Source organism: Chelonoidis abingdonii, chromosome 5 (genome assembly GCF_003597395.2).
Source record: "Chelonoidis abingdonii isolate Lonesome George chromosome 5, CheloAbing_2.0, whole genome shotgun sequence".
In the NCBI taxonomy this organism is placed as follows: domain Eukaryota; kingdom Metazoa; phylum Chordata; order Testudines; family Testudinidae; genus Chelonoidis; species Chelonoidis abingdonii.
In genome coordinates this window covers 96,662,193-96,681,496 of record NC_133773.1, presented here as the reverse complement: position 1 = coordinate 96,681,496, position 19,304 = coordinate 96,662,193, and the positions used below count along the sequence as shown (strand labels likewise).

Genomic DNA, 19,304 nt, shown 5'->3' with positions numbered 1-19,304 from the left:
TCCACTGAAGGGCATTTTAATAAAAACTTTGCAGAACCATAAATAGATCAACTCCTGTAGATAGTAAGTCTGTTAAGAGACAATTATCCAGATGCTCAGTGGTGGCTGAGAAGAGCACAATGTTATTTGGGAGAGGGATGCAAAGGTGACATTGCCATTCTGGGCCAGTTCTAGTTCAATCCCTGAAAGCTGCTTTAGCCTGTGCCAACTGTCCAAAGGTTCCCTTAGAGATACTTCCTTTCCTTTTCTCTCCCAGCCACATCCCTTCCACCAGCCCTGGAAAGGAGGATTGGCATAGGATCTGCTATGCCATACCACATAACTGGAAGATCCTCATATACTGCGGTAATTTTCCTATAAGTGGATATGAAAGTTTTGCGTTACTTTACAATAGCTGTGATGTGAGGCAAAGCAACTGCAGTGCAAGATCTGGAGCAATAAATTGAATCTACTGTGAAATACCCAAATGCCTGTACAGAAAATGTGAAGTAAACTGATATTTGTTCAGTACTGTGTATGTTTAAAATTATAAAATAACAGTGATTAATAATTTAATACTAATAGGCATACGGATTCTAAAGCTAAGTACATTTCAAAGCAAAGCACAATTCAACTGCCAAGCTTACTAAAGTAGTATTTAGACATCTGCTTACTCATTGTTTACATATATATATAGATATATTATTTCAGCAAACATCAAATATACATGTGGATAACAAATCAACTATCACACATAATGCTGACAGGAACAAAAAATATTAAAAATCCACCTTTCCTTATTAAGAAAAGTAAATTGAAAAAACTGTATTCTGTTAGCTCAATTCAAAGAGGGGCTAGAGCTTTAAAAACTGAGGGGGTTTCCAGAGCTGAACAAAGGTTGGCACTGTTGACCTGACCTGAGAGTAGAGCATCATGGGAGACATACTGTCACAGGAGAAAAACTACAGAGAGAATTGTATACAATATGCAAATAGAAGCAACACAAGTTGTTTGGATTCAGTGATCTAGAAGTTTAGAATCCTCACCCCAAATTCTGACTAATTTACATATATGGATACAGATTATATGCATATCTGCATCTGTGAATCTTAGTAAGCCTCATTCACCACCACCCTTTTCTCTCCTTCACCATGCCAAACCAAGAAACTCTACTGACTGTGGCATGTTCCTCTTAGACATCATTGCAAAGCTGCCAAGTAAAGCTTCAGGAATTGGTTCACTCTCAATGTCTGTTCAGTTCACAAACCCATCATGAGCCAAAACCTGGAGGGTTCACATAGCTCTCGAAATAGATGATGAGTTGCTGTGCTGGGACAGTTATTTATTATATATTTCTTGTGTGTCTTACCTGGAACTATAATTTACTTTTTAAGAATAGCTTTAGGGCACTACACCATATAGATGTATTTTATTTAGAATAGATTGGTCCATTTTTCCTACATGTGTTTCAACTCCTCCTGTAGATGATTCCACCAGTATGTGTCAATAAAACTAGTTACATGTGTAAACTGAAGTACTTTCCTAAAGCATATGCAGGATCAGGCCCTTACTCCCTACAACTAATACAAATAGCTACAGTACCTCTCTCCAAGTATCACTCTTTATTTATACTGGTCACTTTACATTCATTAACATTACAAACATCCAGTTTCAATTACAATTAAGTGATGCAATATTAGGTGTTGCATTTTTCAGCACAGGAACAATGAATGTCTACGGTAATGTACTTTCTGACCAAGACTGTTTCTATTCTGATGTGTTTAATGTACATTGTATGATACTTTAACTGAATTTTAACAGAACAAGTTTCTGTTCTTTAAAAGGTGTTAAAAGGAAAAGTAACTGAAATCCTGTGTCACGTTCCCAATGCACCAAACTACAAAGCATCCTCTACTAGGACAAATAAAGGGCAATGCTTAGTAATCTATATCAGGGCATTTATACCTTACCAGCCACAGGGAAATGAGCCTCACCAACACTTACAAATGAAGTATTGCTTCTTAGTGGAATAAAAATGGGCATTTAAAAATTGATATTTAAAAGTAACCATCAGCAAGTACTACTGATCAAAGTAATGAATGGTGTAATAAGATGAGAAAAACCAAGCCTTACAACTGCCATGCCATTCCCTATGCCTAGTGAAGCAACGTTTGATGTACCGTGTGAATCTTTGACATATCCAGTCTTTTGTTCCTTATTAAAAATAATGGTGCTTTGCTTCAAAGTATGGCTGTTAGCTTGCTGTAACAGGAGCCTTCAATGGATAACTAGCAAGAGTCACATAGAAGTTACACAAGCTAAAAAAAAGAGAGAGTCAAGTTCAGGAATAATAAGGAAATGAAACTGTAAGACTGAACTATAATTACAGGAATGTATTCTAGTCAGAAGTTCTACAACCAAAAATCCATGAATATACTTTAAAAGTTGAATAAATAGTGCCATCTTGATTGACATTGAAGAAAAAATAACCACCACACTAAAACAGAAGCAGATCCAAAACTATTACCTAAATATTAAAGATGTGGGAGTCAGCCAAGATAGAGATTTTTCTTTTTTATATAGTTTTAATAAAAAATATGTAAGCAAAAAGTTTTTTTCCACAATCATTATGTGCACTTTCCATTAGTGAGTAACTATACAATCTCATTAAAGTGGCTCCTGTCTTTATTATCCCATTCTCTCTCCATTATTTGTTTCCCCTCCATAGTATCCTGTGTGAAACTAGATTGTGAATAATTCAGGGGCAGGGATCATATGTGGTTTATCTGTGCTGTGAAGTGCCTAGAATGCCTTTTGGCTCTGTAAAATAACTGCATTTCCTAATTATGGAACTTTTCCTGTATTCCTTCCCCCAAAACTCCCATTACTGCAGTGTGAGTATGCATTGATTTTAATGGGAGTTTTGGATTAACAAAAATTACAGGATGTCAAGGATGGTATAAAAGAAGTATGGGGAGCTTGTCATGCCCCTCTTCAATCACCATAACATGCCTCCAAAATTGAAAAGCAAGGGATTGCCACAGTTCCACAGCATGCAGGAAAGGACAGAGAAAGTCTTTGCTCGGGAACTTGTATCATCTGCACACTTTGGAGCAGTGCTACACAAAAGCTCACTCCATGGAGAGAGACAGAGCAGAGATAGCCAGCAAAGTCCATAGACTATGCAGATCCACTAGATTCACAGCTGATTCCACTACTTCAAACTGGTACTAGTAGACATAATGTGGCTCTGTACCTGGCTCCTGTCTGGGAGAAGGAAAAGATTCTAACATCTGAAACCCCTATGTGGATCTACACATAGATGGGCTTGCATGGGGATAAGAATGGGAAACTCATTGTATGATCTGGGCTTAAGTTCTATGCTGATAGGACCTGTGCCTCAGCAGAACTTACTGTTGTAACCAGGGCATTGGTCATTCAAAATGCTCTTAGCCATATCTTGTGTGTTTACTGCATGATACCAAAGACTAGACAGATTTGTCCATGTACAGTACAGGTAAAGTACTTACTCAAGCACCTGGTGTCTGTAGATACTCACAGACCATATGGTGTCTGAAAACACCCTTTAGGCACATGAGAATGATTATCATGTCCGCTCCATTTAAAATTTATGTAGAACTTTAGTAAATTAAATCCTGGCAGCCAACACTTACAAAATGGTGCAATCAAAGAGAAATTCTACCAAATATCTCACTGTGGCAAATTGCCGGTCCCATTATGCAGGGTCTCGCGCTTTCTCTTCTTTGGGGAAGGTTCAGGGCACCATTGCTTGCCTCTGAACCAGTATTTGAATTACCCCACTAGTGTCCTTGAGGAGGGAAGTAGAGGGAGGGACCTGGGCCCTCCCTCTTCTCCAGGTCCCAACCCAGGGGCCCTGAGGTTTGTGGTGAACCACTTGAACTAGCGGTTCCTTCCCCTGGTTACTTCCCTATCCTGCCCTTCAGCTTGTGAAGGGGCTTCTTGCCCTCCTTCTACACAAGCCAAGTGCTCCTTACCTAGGGTTTCTTTTGGATTTCTCAGCCCACCGCAGCACTCCTCCAAACTTTCCTTTTGTCTCCTACTCCTACTCCTACTCCTACTCCTACTCCTACTCCTACTCCTACTCCTACTCCTACTCCTACTCCTACTCCTACTCCTACTCCTACTCCTACTCCTACTCCTACTCCTACTCCTACTCCTACTCCTACTCCTACTCCTACTCCTACTCCTACTCCTACTCCTACTCCTACTCCTACTCCTACTCCTACTCCTACTCCTACTCCTACTCCTACTCCTACTCCTACTCCTACTCCTACTCCTACTCCTTCAAACTGCTCTCTGCTCCAACCAAACCTTCCTGCTCCAACTCCCACACTGTCTGACTGAAGTAGGGGGTTTTTATCACATGACTGGCTACTGGTGCTCTAATTGGCTTCAGGTGCTCTAATTGGCTTCAGGTGCTCTAGTTAATCTATAGCAAACCTTCCTCCCCTTGCAGGGAATAAGGATCCCTGCTAACACTCTCGTGCTGCCTTCTGGCCATGCTGTATCACACTCACATACACTTACAGCCTCTTTTTTCATGCAAGTATAAATGTGTTCATCAGGTAGAAGAAGTGGGAGACAAAGACTAAAATCAGAAAGGTAATTGATTTGCTCTTCATAATATACATCTTTCTATCAAACTAGCTCAGAAACAACAACTCATACGACACACTACTTCAGTGTTATATTCTGTTACAAAAAAACTGTTTCTGACTATATTTTGTCATATGACCAGACTAAATAATAGGACACCACAACTCTCCAAAATATGTTATTTATAAATATTGTCATGAATTATGCCTTCCAATTTTAGTGGTTTTACAATAATACCTTTAAAATATTATAAACTCCCCTCCCCTGCCATCCCCCTTTTGCTTTTCAGAGTAGACTAATTGCTTATACAGTGGAAACAATGAAACTGATGATATACAAACTGTTGTCAAAATGTACAAACTAGAAACGATACAGAAGTTATTTTGCTCTAATCTCTTTAGGGTAGTAGTATAATATGTTACATGTAACAATAAGTATATATAAGTGTATATATGGAAGAGGTGCAATTTCTTCATTTGTGTGTTCTTTACATCTGTGTACCACTAAGTTACAGAAGGTTTTGTAAAATTGTCCAATTTTATTGAATTCACATATTTTATACCACTAGAGCACAACCAGCAGTCTACATGCAGCTCAGCTTGGTGCTTCTTGCGGTCAATGATCAGCCCATTTTCATTGGCACTAAATATCAAAAGCACTTTAAAAGGCTGTAGAAGATAAGGTACTACCATCCTTTTCAGAAGCTATAACAACATCTTATCAATTCAAATATGGATTGTACACTTCAAAGCTACAAAGTATTTTTTTAAAGCATCCTCCAAACACCATTCTAACTGCAGTATATTAGCATCCAAAACCTGGAGACTTACTGGCTGAAAAAACTGTTGAATTTTGGGTGTTTAGCTTGAAATCAGTAGTTGAAAGAAAAATCTGCTTCCCTGTTAACTCCTTCCTAACAGAAGTGAAGTCTGCCACTCACTGCATAGCAGAGGCTGACAAAAACGCCAACAGATGCCCTGAGAGTCCAAAGTGGAGCCTTGTCTTCAACTCGGCACATTAGAGTTTTCCTTCACATTGAAATCAACCTAGTCCAGGAGCAGAGATATCCTCTTTACCTAATCATGGCCTGGAGTATGGAATGATGATGAATGACATGTTTGTGTAAGGAGAGGGAGAATGGAGAAACTAGGAGAAGGAAACTAAGCATTTTATTGGTTTTAGGATAGAAGGAAAGAGAAAGAGTCATGAAAGAAGAACAGTGGCAGATAAAGAGAGGAAAAGGTAGTAACTAAAAAAAAATCAAGATTATTATATCTTATTTATGCCATATAAAACATTATGGGAGACATTACAGCAACTCAGATAAAGTTGTGTGAATATACTTGCAACGTAATGTCCACGGGTGAGTCAATACAGGTGGGGATCAAACCTGTGAACTTTGGACCTGACACAATGATCCTCTGTTGTCTGCACTGAAAAGTAAGGTTATAGCAGGCTCATCAACCTCAGCCACCAATAGAGGGAGACAAAGGACCACAGAGCAGATGTGGATTACATATTTCTGAAATATTGTTGCCCTTACACTTCTGCATTTTCCCAGTTTTATCCTTTCTATTATAACAACATATATTCCTTTTTTTAATACAATTGCACATTTTTAGATGTATATTTCTCTGTTTCATTGAGGATATAAATGTTTGATTGAATTATATATTCATGTAAACTTATGCAAGAAACCCAAAAGGCAAAGGCTTATGGATGTCTTTCTAAACTTCTGGCTACAGTGCTTCCATATCTGTGATATTTAGTTCTCCTTTGATTTTAAAAATGTATGGGGAACAAAAGGGCTTTTATTTTTTTTACTTTTTGTTTTGGCGGGGTGGATTTGTCTGTCTCCAGTATCAGTAGGTTTTCCTTTCATAATAAGCTTTTTTTTTTTTTTAATGAAATGCATGATATCTGACCTGAAGCCATACACTGTTAGTATATTTCATAAACAAAAAAGGATGGTGATTTTACTTTTTTTAATATAAATAAGTGAGCCTATAGTTGACATGGACCAAATTGCAACATTCTCCCCATCTACCTTTACACTGGTCAGCGGTTCTCACATGGACAGTTGCATTGACTTCAGTGGGAGTACTCTAGCTAGTAACTGCTCAACAATATGAGTAAAATGATCATAATCTGAGCCCAAAGTAGAAAAAGTACAATGTTAACACAGGCGATTTCTTCAGGGCCAGACTGTGATACCCTTACTCCACTAACACACTCCTTACTTCACTAAGTAGCCCCACTGACTGCAATGGGACTGCTCATGGTGTGAAATACTATTGAACTAGTAGCAAGCATCTATCATAATCTGGCCCAATAAGAGCACTGACAGATGAAGAAATACAGAAGGCAGGGAAGGGGTTATAAAGTCATGCAGTTTGAGGTTAGAAGGGACCACCAGGCCATCTGTTCTGAACTCCTGTATATTACAGGCCACCAACACTACACTCAGCATCTGCACACTAAACCCAACAACTGAAATTAGATTGCTGTCCACTGATGCTAGTGTTTGACAGAAGAGGCTGCTATTATTTGCTACACCTTTGGACAGGTGACTGCTTAGCCACATATGCTGTTGCCACAATGAACTGTTTAGGGACTGCCAAGGGAAACTAGGTGTGGGGAGTGGAGGTGAAAGGAGGCCGCAATAGGCAGACAGATGGGGTTGCAGAAGCTTGCTACAGGGAGGGTGGAGATCGGATAGCTTTCCACTTCCCCACTGCTACTCTGCTCTCCCCTCTCAGGGGCTTTTCACTTATTCCTTCCCATATAGCCCTGACAGTACCTGCAGTTCATGCCAGAGACCTTTGGGCTTGTAAGGCTGTTAGGGTAAAATATATATTCTTGGCCATAGGTCATACCATCTACTTTAGGTTTTTCTAAGGCACCTATTACCTTGGTATGTAAGCAACGCATACATTTCCTGCTTTTTGAGAGCTTGTGTTCAGATAGACCACGATAAATCATTATGTGCAAAAACACTGGACTTCTTTATAATCATTTAAGGTAAACATTTATAAAAAGCTGAGAAACTTCTAACACTGCAATGTGCATGTTCTTTACCTTTTTAAGTACTCACATGCTGTATGAATGCAAGAGTTTGTCTGATGCGGGACATGTGTGTATGAGGGTAGCGGGTACAATGAGCTGACCTCATCCATGCATAGGGGCCAGACCCATGAACTTGAGGACAGAGATTGTGAGTCAAGGATTGCTAACAGCTCATCTTATCAGGAGCAACAGCCAATAGAGAGGACTCTTTTGCAGGGGATGGCATACACTGACTCCTTTTTAAGCTGCCAATATTTTTCATGAGAAACTACACATATTGTAAAAGTAAAATAATGCAAATAGTTGAAGAAACTGCATACAACCAATATCAATCAAGAATGCTGTTACTTCAGTCTTTTACAAAATAGTTCCTTTTACATAGTTCTCCAGCTGGTGTACATCAGCATACCCCCTTGAAATCAATTGAGACACACCAACATATACCAATGGGAGAAGGCCTGGTGAGACTACATAAGAGTTGTAAGAACAGCCAAAAAATGCAGTTTCATATTTCTCCCGCTCTCCATCCCTATGAAAATTACTCCATAAAACTACTGTTAATTCACAAATGCCAGCTCAACTCTTATTTTTCTTCATTAATTAAGATTTGAACTGGTGAATACTAAAATATTGGACTAGATCCTTAGCTAGTGTAAACCAGCAAAGCTCCATTGACTTTAGTGAACTACCTGATTTATCTCAGCTGAAAAGCTGATGCATTATGTTTAGTAGATCATGGGGTTTTATTTTTCATTAATTACCATTTTTGGTGATGGATTTTAATAAGAAAACTATTCTCAAAGTACTTTAAAAATTAAAATTCAAGAAAGTACAGAGAATCTTCAGCTTCTGTCATAATAGCATCATAATTCAATTTAAAAACATAATATAAATGTTCTTTAACACTGCAGGGGTACACTATACTTGGATGAAAGTTAGAGGAGTTAAAGGCATTAATCTGAATAAAGATAGTGGTAATTCTTAGTTATCCAAATATATTTTTCACTCAATCAGGACTTACCATATTGATTGGATCAACTGGGCCAATGCTGTTAACATAGACATCTGTTTCAATTACCGTAGTTCTCACTAAACAAAAGAGTAGCCATAATAATTACATATGTAATCAACTCTATATACTGTATGCTGTTAATGTAACTTATATTTATTAAAATAAGAATAAAAGTGATCCTCTTATCAAATACAGAAGGAGTAGTCATTGCATAAGATTGGCTTTTGATCACAGTGCACAGAATCACATGAAACATAACTCCCTTTTTTCATTGTCATTAAATGACAATCATAAACATGAATCTTTGTTTCATACTGGAAAATTTACCTTTGTCTGATATGTTTTGTAACAATATGAAGCAGTGATGGAAAAAGGTCAGGTGGAGGAAGAAAATAAAAAGATTCATCCACCAAAATAAAATTTGAATCATAAACAGAAAGAAGAAAGTGTTTGGAAAAATCATGTGTACAGCAATCCATTAGGTCTAGGAGTAAACATATCTACATACTGCACAGAGAAAAATCTCAGTGTACTTTGTCAATTTTTATTGAAGATGTGTAGGAATAATAAAATGGCTTTTAGCCAGTTTTCTTCAGCCTATGTAATTATATTCCAATGAAAACATACCTGAAGATGCATTAATAATTCTTATCAACTAGATCAATGTCACTTCATAGACAAAATTTAGAACACTTAAAATATTTAACATTTAAATGACTTTCATTTCATAATACAAGGAAGACAGTCTAAAGTCTTCAGCAAAAACTAGCTTCTTTAAAGAGATCATCTTCTAAAAGAGGAAGGATAATTGCATTCAATTTATTTGGATAGTCTCTTAAAATACCTGTCTGCCTTATACAGGTCTTCTGTTGTATAGGTGTCACAGGATGGATGCAGTATCTTCCCCCAGCTGGTTAATAGGATGGAAATTTGAGAGTGAGAGAGGCCAGCACTCAGCAATAGAACTATTGGTTTTTAAAAACATTGTTACTATGAATTTTTGCTTCTTCTACTTCATATTGAAGAGTGTGTGAAGATACACATGAAGGGAAGAGGACATGTCATGCAGCACCTCACAACAGGGCAGGAAGAATTAAGGTCCTGCGGCATCATTGTCCCTAGCCAAGACGACTGGGCAGAATAAAAATGTGGTGGGTGTGGGCTGGAAGATTTTTAAAATGAAGCCCCTTTGTCTCTCTGTTGATTTATGGGCAGAAAGGGAAAAGAGCCACAAGGAAAGTATTTAATATAGAATTAAATTTTTCCACTTTCTCGTTGACTCCAGTGAAGTTCTATTTTCTCAGGTCCAAAGAACATTTGAGGTCATATGACATGGCTGTACAGATATGATGAAAGGCTGCGTAGATACTGTGGGCACACTTGTGGTCTCTAGAATGGGCCTCTCCTAGTTTGAGAGAGATCCATGAGATAAGGGTCTTTGTGTGAGGTGCCACGAGGTTCCCTCTGTCTACCTCCTTCTGTTCAATGCATTCACGGTGCTGTTAAATGGGCCAGGAGACATGAGGTGAAATCCTGGCTCCCCTGAAATCATTGGCAAAGCTCCCATTGCAGCTGATGCAGCAGAATAGATAACCTAATTGCAGAATGAGATCAGAGTTTAGATGACATCAGGATGGAGGATGCCTAATTCAGACAAGACAGAAGTAAAGTTGACAAGATGGGGAAAACATCTATAAGAATTAGTGAACACTGTAATGGCTTCTGACTAGGGGAGTGTGGCCTCCTTTCATACTGCAAGTTTGCATTTTGAGGGTCCTGGTGAATCTCATGTTGCTCATGCATGCCCATTTAATAGCAGGACCATGTGTCTTGTACATGGAGTGTCACTTTTTCTTTTGGATCTAGGCAGTGCCTGTCTAGAACAGGTCAAAAATGAGGGTGAAGGGAACAGAGACTGGAGTGGGGAATGATGAAAACAGTGAACATCTTTATTTTTTCCATTTTAATTCATATTGGAAGCTCTGAAAATGTCAACCATCTCAATCCATGTTTTTGTCACTTTGAGAACTGACCATGCATGGTGTGACATTACATGCCATATGTTTTATGGAAATATGCTTATGGGTGTGAACATGAGGTAACTGGAATATGCTTTATGCAAAAGTTCTCTTGCAAGGTCTCATAAGAAAGGTTCTAATCTACTGAATATATTCATCCTAATTGAATGCATGTATCATTCTTGTATCTGAAACTAGAAATATGAAGTATAACTCTGAGGTCCTATTGTAATTATGGAAAGTGTGGGCCATTAATGGTGGTTTAGAATCTTGATGGCTCCCATTGACTAGGACAATTGGTTGTAAATGGTTTATTTACCTGCACACCTTCCTTTGTACATGTGAGCCAACCCAGGAAGAATGGAGACTAGGGGTCTTACAGTGACATGTGACCATGTCACATGGTACTGGAATCCATTTTACTCCTTGTACTTTTCCATTGATGAGGCGGGGGTGGGGACAAGCACAGACAAAAGATTGCTGCCTTGTGCCAAAGCTATAAAAGGGCGTGGAGCAGGACAAAGGGGGCTGCCAGTCATGAGAGAACCCCTGCTTACAACTGAGATGTCTACTGGAGCTAACAAGGACTGTATCGGGGAAAGGATTGGGCCCAGAGTAGAAAAAGGTCTAGTCTGTGAAAAAAGAGCTCATTGGAACATCTGAGAGTGAGATATTACCTGTAATCAGTTTCTTAATGTATTAGGCTTAGACTTGCATGTTTTGTTTTATTTTGCTTTGTGACTTACTTTGTTCTGGCCGTTATTACTTGAAACCACTTAAATCCTACATTTTATACTTAATAAAATCATTGTTTATTAATAAACCCAGAGTAAGTGATTAATATCTGGGGAGCAAACAGCTGTGCATCTCTATCAGTGATATAGAGGGTGGACAATTTATGAGTTTACCCTTTATAAGCTTTATACACAGTATAACAGATTTATTTGGGGTTTGGATCCCATTGGGAAGTGGGTTTCTGAGTGCTGGAGATGGAAAACCTGCTGAGCTGTTTTCAGTTAAGTCTGCAGCTTTGGGGTTGTGGACCAGACCCTGGTTCTGTGTTGCAGCAGGCTAGAGTGTCTGGCTCAGCAAGACAGGGTTCTGGAGTCCCAAGCTGGCAGGGAAAACGGGCTCAGAGGTAATTCCAGCACATCAGGTGACAGTACCAAAGGGGTCTCTGTCACCAAACCCATCACAAGTGGGACTAAGGATGGAACAACATGGAGCACTGTAAACTCAGGAGGTCAAATCAACCAAAAAAATCCCTGAAACAAACAAACAAAAAGCAAGGCAAGGCATTACCGCACTTGCACTTTATTGATTTCCTAATGTATACAGATTAATAATAAAAACCTTCCACAAGGTAATGTCTGTATGTAATTTGGATTTATACAACCTTGTTTCCATGTAGAAACCAGCAGTAGTATACTTAGCACAGAATATGGTTTTAGAATAGCATCTTTATGCTCTCAGCTTGTCAAAGTACAAACAACAAATAAGTTAGTAATAATGAACATATAAACAAACTAAGTGGCTATTAAGCAGTTAGCAAAGTTCATGAATATTGGAATGAGAGGGACAGAAAAAGACAGGCTACACAATGGCGTTCTCTCTTTTTAAATTTCAAAATTGTCATAGGAGTCTCAACTTTCGTCTAGACAGTCACCAGAAACAGGCAGAAAAGGGAACCCAGTGTCTCATTCAAAGGATTCTACTTTTAACAGCACAGCACTCCGCCTTGTTCTCACGTGCTAAAATGCTGTGTCAACATCAGGAAGAGACCAAATCCTGCTCTGGTATTTGAACCCATACGCTTCAGGTTCAGAGACAAAAATGTTGCTACTATAAATGAGTCAAATTAATTCAACAGCAAAAATTCTTCTGTGGGATATAATTACCCTGAAAGTTAAGGATAATCCCAGTCAAGTAACTGTTCTGCAAGTCTTGAGACACTGAAACCAACACCAGATTTTATCAACATAATAGAAATGGCGTATAGGAGGAGTGCATTATTGACTGATTTTGTTTCTTTCCTTTTGAATGTCTACTGCATTTCAGTAAGTAGCAGGACAGGAGTTGAAGGTGTAGATTGTATTTCTTTGTATGGGCCAAATTTTGAGGCCTATGAAGTATAGGGCTACAAGTTTTCCTCGTTCTGGAGAGAAGTAAGAGAGGAAACAGTGTGATAACCTATGCTTAATTCAGGGACAAAAGATTCTCAGAAACAGAAAGGCAATGTGACTAACGAATAAGACACTGGCGTGGGAGTCTGGAAACCTAGACTCCAATCTTGGCTCTACCAGTGACCTTGGACAAGTTATTTCACCATTCTGTGCCTCTGTTTCCCTTCTCAGACTTTGTCTCATCTCTTTAGACCAGTGGTTTTCAACTTGTGGTCCATGGACCCTTGGAGGGACGCAGACCATATCTGATTTCCAAACAGTTCTGCACCTCTCATTTGAAATATTTTAGGGGTCCAGAAATGAAAAAAGGTTGTAAACCACTGATTTGGACTGTAAACTCTTCAGGGAAAGGCCACCTCTTTCTGTGCATTTGTACAAAGTCTAGAACAAAGGAGACTTGATCCATAAGAACATATGAATGGCAATACTGGGTCAGACCAAAAGTCCATCTAGCCCAGTATCCTGTCTTCCAACAGTGGCCAATGACGTGCCCCAGAGGGAATGAACAGAACCGGTAATCATCATGTGATCCATCCCTGTCGCCCAGCTTCTGGCAAACAGAGGCTAGGAATACCATCCCTGCCCATCCTGGCTAATAGTCATTGATGGACCTATCCTCCATGAATGTGTCTAGTTCTTTTTTGAACCATGCTATAGTCTTGGCCTTCACAACATCCTCTGGCAAAGAGCATCACAGGTTGACTGTGCATTGTGCTGCTATTAATTTCATTTGGTGACCCCTAGTTCTTGTGTTATGAGAAGCAGTAATAACACTTCCCTATTTACTTTTTCCACACCAGTCATGATTTTATAGACCTCTATCATATCGCCCCTTAGTCATCTATTTTCCAAGATGAAAAGGCCCAATCTTATTAATCTCTCCTCATACAGAAGCTGTTCCATCTGTTGTCATTTTTGTTGTCCTTTTCTGAACCTTTTCCAATTCCAATATCTTTTTTTTTTTGAGATGGGGCAACTACATCTGCACTTGGTATTCAAAATTTATATGGAGTCAATATATTTTCTGTTTTATTATCTATCCCTTTCTTAATGATTCCCAACATTCTGTTAGCTTTTTTGACGGCTGTTACACATTGAGTGGATGTTTTCAGAGAACTATCCATGACTCCAAGATCTCTTTCTTGAGTGGTAACAGCTAATTTAGACCCCATCATTTTATATGTATAGCTGGGATTATGTTTTCCAATGTACATTATTTTGCATTTATCAACATTGAATTTCATCTGTCATTTTGCTTCCCACTCACCCAGTTTTGTGAGATCATTTTGTAGCTCCTTGCAGTCTGCCTGTGACTTAACTATCTTGAATAGTTTTGTATCATCCGCAAATTTTGCCATCTCAGTATTTACTCATTTTTTTCAGATCATTTTTGAATATGTTGAATAGGACAGGTCCAAGTACCAACCACTGGGGGACACAACTATTTACCTCGCTCCACTGTGAAAACTAACCATTTATTCCTACTCTTTGTTTCCTATCTTTTAACCAGTTACCAATCCATGAGAGGAACTTCCTTCTTATCCCATGACAGCTTACTCCGCTTAAAAACCTTTGATGAGGGACCATGTAAAAGGCTTTCTGAAAATCTAAGTACACTATATCCATTAGATCCCCTTTGCCCACATGCTTGTTGACCACCTCAAAGAATTCTAGTAGATTGGTGAGGCATGATTTCCCTTCACAAAAACCATGTTGACTCTTCCCCAACCAATTATGTTCATCTATATGTCTGACAGTTTGTTCTTTAATACACTTTCAACTGGTTTGCCCAGTACTGAAGTCAGGCTTACCAGCCTATAATTGCGGGGATCATCTCTGGAGCCCTTTTTAAAAATTGGCATCACATTAGCTATCCTCCAGACTTTGGTACAGAAGCTGATAGGTTATAAACTACAGTTAGTAGTTCTGCAATTTCACATTTGAGTTCCTTCAGACCTCTTGAGTGAATACCATCTGGACCTGATGACTTATTACCACTTATCAGTTTGTTCCAAAATCTCCTCTAATGACACCTTAATCTGAGACAGTTCCTCAGATTTGTCATCTAAGATGAATGGCTTAGGTTCTGGAATCTTCCTCACATCCTCAGCCATGAAGACTGATGCAAAGAATTCATTTAGTTTCTTTGCAATGGCCTAATCATCCGTGAGGGTTCCTTTAGCATCTCTATCGTCCAGTGACCCACTGGTCGTTTAGCAGGCTTCCTGCTTCTGATGTACTTTAAAAAAATACCATTACTTTTTGAGTCTTTGGCTAGCTGTTCTTCAAATTCTTTTCTGGCCTTTCTAATTACCGGTATGTTTTACACTTCACTTGCCAGAGTTTATGCTCTTTTTTATTTTCCTCATTAAGATTTAACTTCCACATTGTAAGAGATGCTTTTCTTTGCTTCTTACTGCTTCTTTTACTTTATTGTTTAGCTATGGTGTCACTTTTTTGATCCTCTTACTATGTTTTTTAATTTGGGGTATACGTGTAAGTTGATCTTCTATTATGGTGCCTTAAAAAGTTTCCATGAAGCTTGCAATAATTTCACTTTTGACACTGTACGTTTTAATTTCTGTTTAACTAACTTCCTTAGTTTTCTGCAGTTCCCCTTTCTGAAATTAAAGCTACTGTGTTGGGCTGCTGTGGTATTTTCCCCACCACAGGGACGCTAAATTTAATTATATTATGGTCACTATTACCAAGCTGTCCAGCTATATTCACCTGGACCAGATAATGTACTCCACTTAGGACTAAATCTAAAATTGCTTCTCCTCTTGTGGGTTCCGGGACCAGCTGCTCCAAGAAGCAGTCATTTAAGGTGTCAAGAAACTTTATCTCTGCATCCAATCCTGAGGTGACATTTACCTATGCAATATAGGGATAATTGAAATCCCTCATTATTGTTGAGTTTTTTATTTTTATAGTCTCTTATAGTCTCTCTCCCTGAGCATTTCATCATCCTGGTCAGGCGGTCGGCAGTATATCCTAACTGCTATATTCTTATTATTAGAGGACGGAATTACTATCTATAGAGATTCTATGGTACATTTTGGTTCATTTAAGATTTTTACTTCTTTTGCTTCTACACTTTCTTTCACATATAGTTCCACTCGCTCACCAGCACGACCTGTTGTGTCCTTCCGATATTTTGTACCCTAGTATTACTGTATTTCATGATTAGATACAAATACGTAGTAATAATGAGTTGAGTTAAACCTGTTCATGAAAAAAGATTGCATTTTGTTATCTCCGACAGGACTAAAAATACCGGGTTGAAACATTTGAATAAATATTTGCAGATTTTAGGGTAGATTTTTGACAGTCAGTGAAAGCTTGATATGTTGAATACCTTCTTATCAGAGGTATCACATTTAAAATAATAAAATGAAAAAACAAACATGGAATTGCAGTAATTTGTTAACTATTTGATACTGCCTTAAAAGTTAAATACTTTACATAGTACAGAAAACAGATATACAATTTCTATTATATTTGCTATAAAGAAAGTTAAAAGTTATTTTCACATGTTCCATGTTATTTATATTCTGTTTATCTAGCTTGATACATTAATGAACAGTTGACTTTTAAACAGCTACTTGCCACCATTTCATTAAAACTCATGCAATGTCTGCATTATCTGGTTCATATTTTCTATTTATTATATGTGAGATGAACTTACCTCCAATATCTGGCCGAAGTTTACTGTCATAGCCTTGAAGTAAGGAATCCAATATGTGAGTGACATCTCCACCATGAATCTTTGGTGCAAGTACCCAGGTTTTGTTCACTGTTAGATCTTCATCATCCTCATCATCTGCTTTATCACCACTGATTCAATGAAACATGAGGGGAAAAAAATAGCGAACAAAATACACACTGCATGAAGAACGAAATGATAAAAAGAGTAAACATGGCAGCCTAGTTATTATGTAGAATAAAGATCTGAGCGTATTCTGGTGCACATAGTTATATCTAACTGATTGTTACTCATCCATGTAATTCAAGGAAACTGCTCTGGGCTTCTAATCAAAGTGCATCAAACTGATAGTAGTAACTATGTAGTGTTCTTGTAGCATGTTGATCCCAAGATATTAGAGAGGCAAGGTGGGTGAGGTAATACTTTTTATTGGAAGAGCTTTGTGTAAACTCGAAAATTTGTCTCGCTTACCAACAGAAATTGGTCCATTAAAAGATATTACCGCACCCACCTTCTCTTAGCAGTAACTATGGGAGTCATACAATGTATCTTGGCAGAGAGACAATGGCTACCATTAATTAAAATAGAGCATGTGGAACCCATAAAAGTCATAGTTACAATGCTATGATAACCAAAGGTATTTAGGCAACAAAAAGGAATTATATTATCATCCTTGGAAGAAGTTGCACATCAATACTGTTTAAAAAAACATTATTGCTTTCCATTATACTCCTAAGGTAAGATTTTTCAGAAGTGCATAAGGGTATATCTACACTGCATTTTAAAACCCATGGCAGCAAGTCTCAGAGACCTGGCCTTCAGACAGCCCAACCTTGGAATCTACACAGCTGTTTTTAGCATTGTGACAGGAGCCTGTAGACCCAAGTTCTGAGAGTCACTGCTTTAGGTTTTAAAATGTAGTATAGACATATTCTAGTGACTAATGTTCACAAGTCTCACTGAAAGTCACTTAGGTGATTTCGAAAATCCCATCTTTAGTTTTAAAAAGTTTTACTTTCCTATAGTGAATTAATGCAATTAAAATGTGTTGCTATAAATGATGACTGAAGGATTACAAAAATCAATGCATATTTTTAATCATTAGAGGGAAATCTTCAAAGTTCTTAAGTCCTAAATGTCTAAACGAACTGAAAAGTGTTCATATAAATCAAGTGCACATATAAATCAAGTCCTCTTGATTCTATTCCATCAATACAGAAATCAAAAAGAAAAAGTTCTACATGGAGAGAACTTTAAGACTACAGAGTCAAGTATCCAAACCAGTCAGGAAACGACATTGCAAGAATATGAATGGTCAAACTTAACTCTTCTCCTTTGTATAGATACCCCAAATTAGTCTTTAATCAGATGATTGACAATTTCTCAAAATACATAATTAGGGCTGGTTGAAAAAAATTCTATCAAAACAGATTTTTTCCAATTAAAAATTGGGATCAAAACTAAACTATTTTTTTTCACAGAAAGTGTCAACTTTTGGATGATTGTTAGTTTGGTTTTGTCTCTCACTTTAGGAGATGGAAAGACTTTTCTGTCTCATGTAGTGCCCTAGAAGGAAGGCTGGGCTGCTAGGGTGATGTGCTACATGTCCAGGCGGTCAGGGGGAGCCCAGCACTGCACTCTTACCCTCCCTGCTACAACTACTATGGCTGCTCAGTCTGTTCCTGGGGGGTCCCATTGCAGTACATGTTGCTGCTGCAGTTGTGAGGACAAGACCTTAGAACGTTCATGGTGTTTGGTGTGCTGCCAAAATTAAGCAGGCCCAAGAGGGAAATTGCTATTTTCAGTGGTTTAGAAATAAGCCAAAGCTGAATGGATTTTCATGGAATGAGCAAAAGGCACCTCTCTGATCAACACCTGAGGTGTTAATAACTATTCAAAAAAAGTTTTAAGAATCTTTTATAATAGAAAGTGTTAGGCAACCTAGGTACCGGGTTCACTGCCAGATCCCCCTGTAATAGCGCGGAAATCACTTTAGTTCCTTAGACTTGAAAGGCACTGCATAATATTTAGCATATTTACAGTACTGTACAGACATTATCAGGGCCGGCTTTATGAAGGGCGGGGCCTGATTTGAATACCCGGCGGCGGCCCGGGGCATTGGCGGCACTTCGGCGGCGGGGGGTCCGGTCTGGGTCTTCCGTGGCACCAAAGGACACCCCCACTGCCAAAATGCCACCGAAGACCTCTGGAGTGGATCCCCTGCTGCTGAAATGCCGCTGGACTCCCTGTCGCTGGGTAAGTAAAAAAAAAAAAAAAAAAAATTAAAAAGGCGCCGGGCCCTCACGTGGGGCCCGATTCTGGGGAATCAGGAGAATTGGCATAAAGCCGGCCCTGGACATTCTACAAATATCAGCAATTAAATATTTAAAGATTCCCATTAGAGGAATTCCATAACTAACACTAAAATGAGTATTAACAGAAGTCTCACAACTGTATGTTCATCTTTTCAGAACTACCAATTGCTAATATTTTATGTTTTTACCTACTTGGTTACTCTAATCACTGCTTAAATTTAGTAAGAGAGTATGGGCTCTGTACTGTCTTTGCTTTTCCCCTTGAGGATAATGAGTAGTTAGACTGAATTTACAACAAAATGTACATTGGAAGGAGACATCAGTGCTGTGGAGCAAGCCTTTTCTTCTTTTTTTATTTAAAGGCTCCAGACCTGCAACTGTGACTTG

At 38.5% G+C, this 19,304-nt stretch overlaps 1 protein-coding gene across 1 annotated transcript in view; it reads right to left on the bottom strand.

Moving 5' to 3' along the window:
- The window catches only part of GABRG1 (gamma-aminobutyric acid type A receptor subunit gamma1), a 61,972-nt gene that overhangs the window by 30,380 nt on the left and 12,288 nt on the right, over positions 1-19,304 (bottom strand). Inside the window, exons 2-3 of the mRNA XM_032791601.2 lie at positions 16,585-16,733; positions 8,705-8,772 (exon numbers count right to left, since the gene is read on the bottom strand). Coding sequence (XP_032647492.1) covers positions 8,705-8,772; positions 16,585-16,733 — 217 coding nt within the window. The remainder of the gene's footprint in view (positions 1-8,704; positions 8,773-16,584; positions 16,734-19,304) is intronic.